At 47.9% G+C, this 13,636-nt stretch overlaps 1 protein-coding gene across 6 annotated transcripts in view; it reads left to right on the forward strand.

The window, feature by feature from the left end:
• The first annotated feature begins 847 nt into the window (after window positions 1-847).
• Window positions 848-13,636, forward strand: part of AP1B1 (adaptor related protein complex 1 subunit beta 1) — a 79,898-nt gene continuing 67,109 nt past the window's right edge. For 2 of the 6 annotated variants that reach the window (XM_073313026.2, XM_073313027.2), the window contains exon 1: window positions 2,363-2,543. In XM_073313026.2, coding sequence (XP_073169127.1) covers window positions 2,483-2,543 — 61 coding nt within the window. In that variant the 5' untranslated portion in view covers window positions 2,363-2,482. Of the gene's footprint in view, window positions 956-2,358; window positions 2,544-2,662; window positions 2,727-13,636 lie in introns of those variants that run through there. The other 4 variants (XM_078848964.1, XM_073313034.2, XM_073313029.2 and 1 more) reach the window with 4 other exon arrangements.

Genomic DNA, 13,636 nt, shown 5'->3' on the forward strand with positions numbered 1-13,636 from the left:
ATGGCTAGGCAGCAGTTCTGTGGAAAAGGACCTAGGGGTGACAGTGGACGAGAAGCTGGATATGAGTCAGCAGTGTGCCCTTGTTGCCAAGAAGGCCAATGGCATTTTGGGATGTATAAGTAGGGGCATAGCCAGCAGATCGAGGGATGTGATAGTTCCCCTCTATTCGATATTGGTGAGGCCTCATTTGGAGTACTGTATCCAGTTTTGGGCCCCACACTACAAGAAGGATGTGGATAAATTGGAGAGAGTCCAGCGAAGGGCAACAAAAATGATGAGGGGACTGGAACACATGAGTTATGAGGAGAGGCTGAGGGAGCTGGGATTGTTTAGCCTGCAGAAGAGAAGAATGAGGGGGGATTTGATAGCTGCTTTCAACTACCTGCGAGGGGTTCCAGAGAGGGTGGATCTGGGCTGTTCTCAGTGGTGGGTGACGAAGGAAGGAGGAGCAAGGGGCTCAGGTTGCGGGGGGGGGGGCTGAGGCTGGGTACGGGGGGGGGTGAGGCTGGGTATCGGGGGGGGGCTGAGGCTGGGTACGGGGGGGGGGTGAGGCTGGGTATCGGGGGGGGGGTGAGGCTGGGTACGGGGGGGGGTGAGGCTGGGTATCGGGGGGGGGAGAAGCCCTGGCAGGGGGTCCCTGGGGGGTGGAACCTGCTCCCCCGGAGGTGTTTGAGGCTTGACAAGCCCTGGCTGGGATGACGTAGTGGGGGTTGGTGCTGCCGGGGGGGGACTGGAAGCTCCTGAGGGCCCCGCCAACCCCGATCGCCTCCGATTCCTCTGGCCCCCTCCTGCTGCGCCTCTCCCCCGCCCCAACCCCCCCGCGGCCCCCTCCCGCGGCCCCGCCCCCGCGCCCCGGAAGCGCTCCCCCCCCAGCTCACTTCCGCTGGGCCGGCGGCAGCTGCAGAGACCGAGGCCCGGGCCGCGCGCAGGGAGCCCGAGAGCAGACCCGCGACTGGTAGGGAGCGAGCTGGGGTCCCAGAGCCCCCCCGGCCCGGCTTCCGTACTGCCCCCCCCCACCGGCCTGCTGCGTCCCCCGCTCCCCTTCCCAGCGCTGTGACCCCCCCCGGCCCGGCTTCCGTACTGCCCCCCCCCGCCGGCCTGCTTCGTCCCCCGCCCCCCCTTCCCAGCGCTGTGACCCCCCCCGGCCCGGCTTCCGTACTGCCCCCCCCCGCCGGCCTGCTGCGTCCCCCGCTCCCCCCCAGCGCTGTGACCCCCCCCGGCCCGGCTTCCGTACTGCCCCCCCCCGCCGGCCTGCTGCGTCCCCCGCTCCCCCCCAGCGCTGTGACCCCCCCCGGCCCGGCTTCCGTACTGCCCCCCCCCGCCGGCCTGCTGCGTCCCCCGCTCCCCCCCCAGCGCTGTGACCCCCCCCGGCCCGGCTTCCGTACTGCCCCCCCCCGCCGGCCTGCTGCGTCCCCCGCTCCCCCCCCAGCGCTGTGACCCCCCCCCGGCCCGGCTTCCGTACTGCCCCCCCCCCCGCCGGCCTGCTTCGTCCCCCGCCCCCCTTCCCAGCGCTGTGACCCCCCCCCGGCCCGGCTTCCGTACTGCCCCCCCCCGCCGGCCTGCTTCGTCCCCCGCCCCCCTTCCCAGCGCTGTGACCCGGCCCGGCTTCCGTACTGCCCCCCCCCCCGCCGGCCTGCTGCGTCCCCCGCTCCCCCCCAGCGCTGTGACCCCCCCCGGCCCGGCTTCCGTACTGCCCCCCCCCCGCCGGCCTGCTTCGTCCCCCTCCCCCCTTCCCAGCGCTGTGACCCGGCCCGGCTTCCGTACTGCCCCCCCCCCCCCGCCGGCCTGCTGCGTCCCCCGCTCCCCCCCAGCGCTGTGACCCCCCCCGGCCCGGCTTCCGTACTGCCCCCCCCCACCGGCCTGCTTCGTCCCCCGCCCCCCTTCCCAGCGCTGTGGCCCCCCCGAGCCTGGCTTCCGTACTGCCCCCCACGCTGGGTCTCCTGCTGAGCGCTGTGACACCCCCCCCCGGCTTGGCTTCTGTATTGCCCCCCCCGCTGGCCTGCTGGGTTCCCCCCAGCGCTGTGACCCCCTCAGCCCTGCGACCCCCACTTCCCCCAGCGCTGTGGCCCCCCCCTCCCGGCCTGGCACCCGCATTGCCCTGCTCTGCTCCTTGGCTCTGTGCCTCCCCCTCCTGCCCCAGTCCCTCTCCCCCCAGCGCTGCCACCGCCTTGGGCCTGGCCCCTGCCCTGCTCTGCCCCCTCAGCCCCCCAGCCTGAGTGCTGCAACCGTCCTGGGCCTCACAGCCGCCCCGCCCTGCTCCTACCCACTGTCCTGGCCCAGGTGGATTTGCTTTAGGAGAGCCCTGCTGAGCCCAGGAGCTCTGTGCGGGCTCACGCCTGCTCCTGCTGGGCTAGGTGACTGGGATCCAGGGTTCCCATGTCCGGCGGGCTTGTCGGCTGGGGTCCCCAGCCCCAAAGAGGCACTGGAGCCAGGGCTCTCATCTGTGGTTTTAAACACCTGTTGATTTTTTTTCTGGTGTCCTATGTTGTTTGTGAATGGTCCCTGCCCTGGGAAAACTGACCACAGGGGATCTTGCCAGAGGGGTGAGTTGGGTTTAGGTGCCTTGTTTATAAATATGGTTCAGTTAACCAGCAAAGTAGCTTCTGTTTAAGACTTGTCTTTTCCCTTAAATAAGAAACACAAAGCAGTTTCTCACTGACAGGTAATCAAGGCCTGCTGCATATTTAATACACATCTGTGGCCTGTGAAGGAAATCCTTCAAAAGGGTAGGGATATTTCCATGTAATAAATGGCCTCTCTTCACTTACACTGTAGAATGCATGTGCCACCTCCCATTCTGCTCTTGTGTGTGTGTAAGCAGTGGGACAGTCTTGTTCTGTTACTTCCACCTCTTCTCTCCACAAGCCCAAATTGACATGGCACTTGCATGTGAAACTTCAAGCTAGAAGTTGATTTTTGCAAACTGATCTCCTAAATATCTTGAGGCTTCCATTTTGTAGAAAGTGACATTTTGAAGATGCAGAAGCTAATCTTTTAAGTAAATAAGTCGGCACTTGGTATTTTCACAAAATTATTTAAATTCACATTTGCATAGGTGCTCTGATATGGGCACAGTAAAAAGGCCTGGATGGACACTTGGGTCTACTCTTAGCGTTCAGACACTCCTTTTGTACTGACTCTTTTCCTCTGATAACGAACAAATCCTTGAGGTTTTTGTAAGGATCCAGCTTTATGTGGGTGTTTAGAATCAGCTGACACCTTTGCTTCCTGCATAGGAGCTGAGTCTCTATTGCAGCAACAGAGGTGTGTCACTTCTCCACCATTGAATGAAGCCTATGACATGAATTGTTCATTTTATGTTGGCATTAATATTCATGCTTCCATTCCGCACGGCGCTTAGTTAGGCTAGGAGCAGGTGCTGTGGGAATGCATTTTTTCTGACTGGTTGCTGTGTTGGAGTGGCTATGGGTATGTCCACATCGTGGAGACAATGCTGGCATAGCCCTGTAGTGTAGACACGGCCGTACTAACCAAAGGGGTTTTTCTGTAGGTATAGGAACACACACACACCCCCCTGAATGAAGCTGGCATCGTCAATGGAACCTCTTCATAGCTTTGTCTACACTGATTGGTATAGCTTTGGTGGTCGGCTGTGGGTTTTTTCACACTCCTGTAGCTTTACACACAATGTAGCTTTGCTGATATAACTTGTCAGTGTAGACTGACAGTCAATTTAAATCTTTTTCCACTCAACGTGGAGGTTAGTGATCTATCAGATGCCAGCATTTTTAACCCAATTGTAACTATCTAAACTAAAAACATAATAACGTTGGAAGGCAGTGCCTTCCAAATACCTTAATTTTAAATTGGATTAATTGTTGTAAGTGGTTGAATATGCTCTGGAGTAGTGTGGGTAAGTGTATTACAAAGTGGCTCTTGAAGAGGCCTCATGCTCTTTGTCCCATCAACACCAAAGTATTACAGTGCAGCCTCAAGCAGTTAGAGTAGGACAATATTTTGTGCAATATGAACTTTATTTTTCAATCCAAAATAAAACAGATGCAACTTGACTCAGCAGTAAGTTACATATTGAATTATTTTATATATAATGTGGATTTTTTCCCCCCTTCTTGACTCCGGGTTATAGACCTAGACTTCAGGCTTTGTGGAACCGTCGTTGTCATTGTGCAGTAGATAACCGTAACTCCACAGTTAATACTGCAGGAGCCATTCTCTTCCAAACCTTATTCCCATGCTTAATTTTCTCAGGGAAAAGTAATCCTATATGGGTGAAATTTAAGGAAACTGGTGTTCTTCCTTCTTCTCATCTTCTCAACATATAAAACATCTTGTTTTGGAGGTGCTGATGTGTGCATCTGCTCATTTCTGTCAGTAGGATTGGCAGAATTTGATTTTTTTTATTTATCATTTCAACAGATTATAGCAGTGTTTATTTTTAAGCATTTAAATTCTCACAGTTGTGGGAAATTATGGCAGGGGGTCAGGCAATTATTTAATGACATGTTAAGATTCAAAAAGTTGAAGTTCGTAAACAGTTAAAGCACATTGTGGACATTGTAAATATTCTAAAATCAACAAATCATACCTGTTTTTACTTTTCATTTGCAAGAAGCCTAATTTAAAAGTCTAAATCACTGGTTTGAGACTGAGTTCTCAGGCAGTATTTTTCTTTCTTTTCCTATATGTAAGTTTATTGATAGAAATATTTTGATGTTGGTTTGTGAGTGTGTACAGGGTGAAGTCAGCACTTACTAATAATCTAATCCTTCCAAGCCTATCTATCCATCCCCAGTGAGTACGAGCTTTGTGTGTTGCTGGCTGTCAACTGTCCATCTGGAGTATGGCTTTGTAGTTAAAAAGGAGGTTGCATAAACTATTGGAAATGCTGCCTTAGTGTGACCAAAACATTCTGTTGTGATGTGGGTTTTCAGCTAGGCTGAAAAGTCTGTCTGTTATCCAGAGGTTGAAGATGAGTGTTCTAGTGATGGCACTAACAAAGGGTGCTGTGAGTGTCTATCTCCCTCTGAGGCTGTCTCTACATTTACTCTTTAAAATTCTTCCAGTTGCTTCTACCAGTGCAGCCCCTCTGGTGGGAGCAATGTTAGCTCTAGTGTAGACTGGCTGGTGTTTTGACCACTGTATCATCTAACCTTGATCAGAGCAGTTCCAGACCACAGTGATTAAAAGTGCCAGAAGCCTTCCATGTACTAACTATACTCACTCAAGGTTTCCTCACTGGTGAAAGAGTGTGAGTGTATAAAAGCGGCTAGTGTAGCCACGCCCTAAGAGAGCATGAGCGATCTCAGCACATCATTAGAGCTTAGGGATCTGGGTTCAGAGTTATGGAATTTCTAGGCAATCCCCTAGATCTGGATATAGCGAAGCATTTGGGCAAGTATTTCTGGCTTCATTTATGCAATTGCTGGTGGATATTATAGTCCATAAATTAATTTATATCCATGTACACATTTATGTTGTTTTCATGGCTTATTGCCTCATTGCGCTAGAATTTCCACTCCATTTCCCCCCTCCATTTCTTATAGCTAATCTGTTTTCCTTTTGTTTTCAAATGGTATATTCAAGAAGTTGGCTATGAAAAAGGATTTTTGTTTTTCAGTGTGGGTGTCCTGTCCGTTTAACATGGAATCAAATGTGCCTTTATTGACAGATCCAAGCATTAGGTGCAAGGGATATTGTGTTCTTTATTAATAAAATCTATTGGTCAAAACCTAGTCAATCCAAGAAATTCTGTATCCTAAATATTTCAGAGCCAACACTAAAGGAACACTGCCAACGCAAAATTTAGTTAGTTTTTGAAACTGAGGCCTGGTCTACACTAAACAGTAGGTCAACCTAAAGGCAGCTTATGTCAACCTGATTATGTCAGGGTACACACTACAGCTTTGTCCCGCCAGTGTAAGTGCAGTACTGCACCGACATAATAACTCCACCTCCACGAGGGGCATAGCTCTCGCTGGTTTAGTTAGGGTGACACAGTGTCTGTGCAGACACTGCATTACAGTAGAACCCCAGAATTATAAAATGACTGGTCATCCACACACCTCATTTGGAACTGTAAGTATGCAATCGGGCAGCAGCAGAGATGGGGGGAACAATCAACTACAGTACTGTTAAACGTAACCTACTAAAAAAAATTAAGGGAAGGCAGCATTTTTCTTCTGCGTAGTAAAGTTACAAAGCAGTATTAAGTCACTGTTCAGTTGTAAACTTTTGAAAGACCAACCATAATATTTTGTTCAGAGTTACGAACAGCCTCCATTCTGGGTTCGTAACTCTGTGGTTTTACTGTACTTACTTTCCCTATTGGCTGTCTCGTCAATTTCAGCCTCCATACTGGAGCCATGAAATTGACAAGAGAGCTGGGCAGCTGGAGCCTGGCTGCTGCCCAGGAAGTCCAGGTGGCTGCCCCTTGCTCCCAGCTGTGAGCAGGGAGGCAAAGTAATTACTGCGGTTGGCTGTAGGTTGACCTAACACTGATTGACTTAAGTGTGTAGTGTAGACATGCCCTGAGTTAACAATACTTTCAGCTGCTGCACTTGCTACTTTCTGTGGTTTTACAACCCCCTCTTATTTCTTTTAAAAAATGGCTTTTCTCTTGCCATTGCAGTCCTCTTAGATGTTGTAGCAGTAGTAGCGAAACAATATGCAGCCACAGTTATGGGCATTTCCTTATGCTGAAAGTCTCTTCAGCATCCTACGTGAAACAGTCTGTTCAGTTCTAGAACTAGTGAAGTTAAGGAGTGCTCCACTGTTCTCAGTCAGGTCCATAGTTAAGCCCTGATATGAAAGGGTTTTTTAATTTTGTTTTACTTCATTATAATATCTTACAGTGCCTCTTACCTTAAAGTGCTTTACAAACAATAAGCCCAATTCTGAAAGGTGTTGAGCTCCAGCAACCTCCATTAACTTTGCTGGAAGCTACAGAGGCACAGCACGTCTCAGATCAGACTGTACATACAGAGGAATTGCTTCTACTGCCATGGAAATGCAGCCATGTCTGTGGTGGACGGCCATGCAACAGTACCCTTCAGCACTACACAGCAGCATGGGATAGGAAGAGGAAAATTCTGTATCCAACTGAAGTACAGAGGAACACCAGAAAGGCAGAAGCCAACTACCTAAAATTGAAATTTGACCAAAATAACGGGATGAACAAGCTGGCTTTGTGGAAAGTGCCATAGGATCTGAAATGGCCACAGGTGATCAGGACTTCAGGTTCACAGCTCATGTGAAAGACAGGCTTATGATAGTCTTCAAGCCCTGCCTGGAATTATGCCAGCCCTTCTATACAGAGATGTTGTAGTTATTTTAGAGCTTGTGCCCAATGGCTTTGACTTTTTGCTGGTTGCTGAAGGTGATGTGGAGCGTTAAGTTCTCTAGCTGGCTGATGGGTTAGATGTAGCTCTGCTGAGGGTGCATGCTGTTCTCTAATACAGTGGTTCCCAGTGGTTGTTGCGGAACAAGTTTGGGAACCGTTGCTCTAATACAATGTGCTAGGCCTAGTTTGGGTTATCTGGTGTATCCTCTCTCTTCCATTCCCATGTGTGTGGGTGAGGCTGCTGGCTGTGCACTGTGACTCTCTCTAACCATAAGATAATCTCCTCTCGCCCCCCCTCCCCCCAGCCCTTCTGTTTCTCTGCTTAGCTGCCCTGATCTCCCCTAAAAGCTTTTGCATAGCTACTCTTTGCCTGTCCTGGGAAGGATCTGGGATTTCTTGGGATAGTATAATAGAAATATGGTGTAGTGTACACATGTCCACGAACTCTTTCGTCCCTCCTAAAACAGTTGACTTTTTTCCTGTAGTCCAAGATCTAGCTTTTTTGCTGGATTGATATTGATTAGTGTTTTGGGGGTCCCTTGAGTTAAAACTGAAGCTGTGAAGGCTTTGAGATTCCTTCTCAACTTTTAATTAGTGTGTGGATTTTCTTAGACTCTGGCTTTGTATTCTGTAATTATGGCTCTTAAGCTTTGTACGTTTTCCACAAGGCAAAGGGGTTCACTACGTAATCATCCTTTGTGCTCATGAAGCAGCGCTGCTGGTCCTGGCTCACAGCCCCTTGTGTGCAGACTGAAGGGGAGGAGAGAGGTGATGCTTGTCTCACCTTTCCTTGTAATGACCCTGTACTGTCAGCTTCCTTCATTTTGGACTCGTTATTGAATTTGTTAAATGAGGCCCTCATTGCTGTGCATCTCCCTATCCTGCTTTCCTACAGGCTCATGCTCAGCATTCCCCTTTGCTTTAGACACTGATAATTGGTGCCCAGCACCCAGATTCCTAGTTGTCAGAGGAAACGGTATATCCCCATGCATTTGCTTCTCTCCCCTTCCATGTCAAGGCATGTAGTCTCTCATGAGATCAGTTCCAAAGCATGGCCCAGTACTGCCAGATTTCAATACACTGTTATGGTAAGCCAATAAACTTGCATTCCAAGCTCGCTGGGAGTCACATTCCCTAAGTATATTTCAAAACTAAACTCTTAAGAATTACTAAAATATTAATAAACACAGTGAGGTTCGCTCTCGTAACGTTGTAACCAGCTAGGTTGTTCATCATCGCTGTGACCCTGTGCCTAATGCAAACAGGTTACAATACTTAATGGGGCAGTGCGCCCTGAAATCACTGCAGTGCTGCTCTCTTTTCCAAGCAGCATTACGTGCTCCTGTGTCCAGGACTTGAAGGATTTAACTGATTTTTAGACACTTTTTAGAGGAGTAATACGAATAGTATGAAACCTGTCCTGCCATGTCTCCTCACTCCCTTGAACTTGGGAGTTGTGCATTGAATGTAACTGTAATTTGTCAGTGTGACCAGGTATTCCCAGGGTGCCGCCTAGAACTGAGGTACCCCTGAGCCTCCTGTCCCACCAGCCTGGGCTCCCACTCACACTGTACCGCTGTGACAAGCTGCAGAGCCCTCCAGCCTGCACTTCCACCAGCTGCAGTCAAAAGCAGGCTCTGTGACCAGTCCCTGCATGGGAAAGCTACTCCCAGTTCCTCAGGTGCACACCCCCTCTGGAGTATAAACCCAAAGTTATATACCCTCTTCTGCTGCATAGGGAACTGAACAGCATAAAATTCGCCCCCCTCCCTCAATGTGGAATATGCAACAGCCTTTTGCCCCTGGGTTATGATTCCCACACACTAATTTAGATAAAGATAAAGCAAGTTTATTAACTACAAAAGAGAGATTTTAAGTGAGTAGAAGTGATAGCAAACAAATCAAAGCAAATAAAAAATGCAAACTAAGCTTACTATACTAAATAGATAGGGTGAGAATTTGCTATTCATACCCAAAGAGGTAATACAAGCAGGCTGCAGATTCTTAAAAGGCAAGTTGCAGTTGCTTACAGCTTGGAATCGCCAGGTGTTCCACTCACAGGCTAAAAATCCCTTTAGCCTGGGTCCAGCACATCCCCCAGTTCAGTCTTCCTTCCTCAGGTGTTTCCAGGAGTCTTTTTGTGTGGGGAGCGAAGAACACCAGATGGTATTACTCCCTGCCTTGTATAGCTTTTGCATATGGCGGGAACCCTTTGTTTCAAAGCTTGGTTCCCAGACTGGTCTGTGGAAAAACACTGGCATCCCAGGATGGAATCTAGAGACTTGTGGTCACATTACATGTCTTTGTAGAGTTATAGCAGCCATTACTCGGAGGCTGTCTGTAGCCTTCTCAGGAAGCCTTCCAGGTAGGAGATAAGCTTCTCCTAAGGCCTATTGCTTGTTCCTAATGGCTCATTTCCCTGAATAGGCCCTTCCCCACCCAGCTATCTAGACAGAAAGCATCTTGTCTAGTGGGTGTTACCTAGGTGTAACTACATTTTGAAATACAGGTACATAGTCAATATTCATTACTTCAGATACAAAAATGATACGTGCATATAAATAGGATAATCATATTCAGCAAATCATAACCTTTCCAAGGACATCTCACATGACTTATCTTGCATAAAATACATCCTAACTATGTCATAATCATAGCATAATAGTATCACAATGAAGAATATGGGGTGCAGTGCAACAACTTTCTGGTTTAAAAACATAACATATTACAGCTCTGGATCCCTCTTCTCATTCCTGGCTTCCCTCCACTTTTTCTTAGTTTTTCTTTTCCTAGAACAGATACTTGTGTCTCTCTTCTGGGTTGTCTTCAGTGTCCATTTCCTTCTTCCTCCTGCAGTCTGCTCTTTACCTCTCCTCCTGTATTTTTCCTCCATTTTTTGTTTCCCGCTTCTTTTCTAAATGCATCCAACAATCTCTGTTCCACCCACTCTCATACATCTCCACACACACAACCGCTTAAAAGGTTTCAAAATGTTAGTAGCCAAAGAACTTAGTCTGTGAGCCCAAGACTGATAAGGAAAATGTGGAAACTCCACTGTTCAGAGAAATTCCCAAAGTAGAAGCCTGCCGTCTCTTTGCCCCCAGCTGTTGGGGAAGGTGCCTGTCCTGTCCCTTGACTCTCATTACAGGAGTGGTCTCTTGTGGTGGTCTGCGATTAGCAGGTATCTGAAAAATTGATAGTGTCACCCCAATCTGGGCTGGCAGCTGGAAAAGAAAATTAGCATCTCTGGCTTCTTGGGCACTCCAGAGGGACGGGGGCTTTACTAGGCTTTGTTCTCCCTACCCCATCTATTTTTGAGATGCCATTGCTGCTCCTGCTCCTTGCTTTCACAAGCAGCCACAGGGTGGAATTGACTTTATTTTTCATAGAATCGTAGGACTGGAAGGGACCTCGAGAGGTCATCTAGTCCAGTCCTCTGCACTCATGGCAGGACTAAGTATCATCTAGACCAGTGGTTCTTAACCTGAGGTGCACGCCCCACCTGGGGGTGCGAGACACCCTTTCTGGGGGTGCAAGACATGCCAGATTTTTTTAGAAGGTAAATCATGGAAAACACACATTAAGCACAGGCATGTAAGCACAACTACTTTGTTTCATCAAACCTATGTGTTTACTAACATTGTATATTACAGTAATTGTTAAAAAATTTATAAACAAAAAATATCTAGGTTTAAAGAACTGACCTACCTCAATATTATTTTTGATAAGGGGTTCGAGAACATATTTTGAAAACCAAAGGGGTGCAAGCTGCAGTAAAGGTTAAGAACCACTGATCTAGACCATCCCTGACAGATGTCTGTACTGGGCCCAGTCCTATTCAATATATTCATAAACTATCTGGAAAAAGGCGTAAACAGTGAGGTGGCAAAATTTGCAGATGATACAAAACTACTCAAGGTAGTTAAATCCCAGGCAGACATTGAAGAGCTAAAAAAGGATCTCTCAAAACTGGGTGACTGGGCAACAAAACGGCGGATGAAATTCAATGTTGATAAATGCAAAGTAATGCACATTGGAAAACATAATCCCAACTATACATATAAAATGATGGGGTCTAAATTAGCTGTTACCACTCAAGAAAGAGATCTTGAAGTCGTGGATAGTTCTCTGAAAACATCCACTCAATGCACGGCTGCAGTCAAAAAAGGGAACAGAATGTTGGGAATCATTAAGAAAGGGATAGATAATAAGACAGAAAATATCATACTGCCTCTATATAAATCCATTGTACGCCCATATCTTGAATACTGTGTGCAGATGTGGTTGCCCCATCTCAAAAAAGATTTACTGGAATTGGAAAAGTTTCAGAAAAGGGCAACAAAAATTATTAGGGGTATGGAATGGCTTCTGTATGAGGCGAGATTAATAAGACTGGGACTTTTCAGGTTGGAAAAGGGGGGAGGGGGATATGATTGAGGTCTATAAAATCATGAGTGGTGTGGAGAAAGTAAATAAGGAAGTGTTATTTACTACTCATAACTCATGATCTAGGGGTCACCAAATGAAATTAGTAGGCAGCAGGTTTAAAACAAATGAAGTCTTTTTTTCACATAACACATAATCAACCTGGAACTCTTTGCCAGAGGAGGTTGTGAAGGCCAAGGCTATAACAGGGTTCAAAAAGGAACTAGATAAATTCATGGAAGGTAGGTCCATCAATGGCTATTAGCCAGGATGGGCAGGGATGGTGTCCCTAACCCCTGTTTGCCAGAAGCTGGGAATGGATCACTTGATGATTACCTGTTCTGTTCTTTCCCTGTGGGGCACCTGGCATTGGCCACTGTTGAAAGACAAGATATTGGGCTAGATGGACCTTTGGTCTGACCCAGAATGGCCGTTCTTATGTGTTTGTCTAACCTGCTCTTAAAAGTCTCCAAGGATGGAGATTCCACAACCTCCCTTGGCAATTTATTTTAGTGCTTAACCACCCTGACAGGAAGTTTTTCCTAATGTCCAACCTTAACTTCCCTTGCTGCAATTTAAGCTCATTGCGTCTTGTCCTGTCCTCAGATGAAGACCAATAATTTTTCTCCCTCCTCCTTGCAATGGCCTTTTATGTACTTGATAACTGTTACCATGTCCCCTCTCAGTCTTCTCTTTTCCAGACTAAACAAACCCAATTAATTAGACCTTTAATCATTTTTGTTGCTCTTCTCTGGACTTTGTCCAATTTGTCCACATCTTTCCTGAAATGTGGTGCCCAGAACTGGACACAATACTCCAGCTGAGGCCTAGTCAGTTTCCTTGCTCTCTCTAGGGTTCCCAGGTAGCCCAAGTGAAAACTGACCAGAGTCTAGGTACTTTGCTGCAGCTGGGCAAAGCTCTGAGCAGCCTCGAGGACACTGGTATTGTATGTTTGGCAGACCTAAGGACAGTGTTGAATTCGTGACTGTAGTTGACGTTTTGAAGGCTTTCTTTATGACCACATGGGCTAGAATTTTTTTAAAGAAGGAAGCTTAGGTTCTGCAGAAAATTGATGACTCTTGTCTGGGTAAGCTTCATGCTTATCGTGGGTGAGAGCATTTATTAAGTCCTCCACATGTTGCTCATTTAGAGGCACATATGTTATGCAGCAAATGTAAGTCTGTGCTCTTTATCCCTGAGGAACGAGATACTTGAGAGCTATTTGCTTTCCTTTCAGAGAGTAATAAGTGATCAGCTGTTTCCAGCCGCTCTGAGAGTCAGAGATTCTAAGGCCAGAATGGACCATTCTAAGACCAGAGGGACTCAAGCTCTTTCCCTGGAGCTGGCAGCTGCCCTTGCCTCCTTTCTCTTGCTGTATTAGCATACTACCTTCACACAAAAAGAAAAGGAGTACTTGTGGCACCTTAGAGACTAACCAATTTATTTGAGCATAAGCTTTCGTGAGTTACAGCTCACTTCATACAGTCCACTTTATGCATCCGATGAAGTGAGCTGTAGCTCACGAAAGCTTATGCTCAAATAAATTGGTTAGTCTCTAAGGTGCCACAAGTACTCCTTTTTCTTTTTGCAAATACAGACTAACACGGCTGCTACTCTGAAACCTACCTTCACACACGTTCTCACCTCGCTGCAGGTGTCTCCAGGTGGTGGGAGAAGAGGCTACTGCTGAGAGTTGCTCTTAGCAGAGCTCAGGAGGTCAAGGACTTCTTTCCCCACTCCCAGTGCTGCTTTTCTGAAGGGTCAGGCCACCTACTTCTCAACAGCTTCCCGGAGGTGGGGGTATAGTAGGTGGTTGATTTGGGGAGCTTGATACTTACTGAAAGGACTTTGTCATCTCTACCTCCACCACTCAATGGAAAAATTAGTGTC

Source organism: Lepidochelys kempii, chromosome 15 (genome assembly GCF_965140285.1).
Source record: "Lepidochelys kempii isolate rLepKem1 chromosome 15, rLepKem1.hap1, whole genome shotgun sequence".
Classification (NCBI taxonomy): domain Eukaryota; kingdom Metazoa; phylum Chordata; order Testudines; family Cheloniidae; genus Lepidochelys; species Lepidochelys kempii.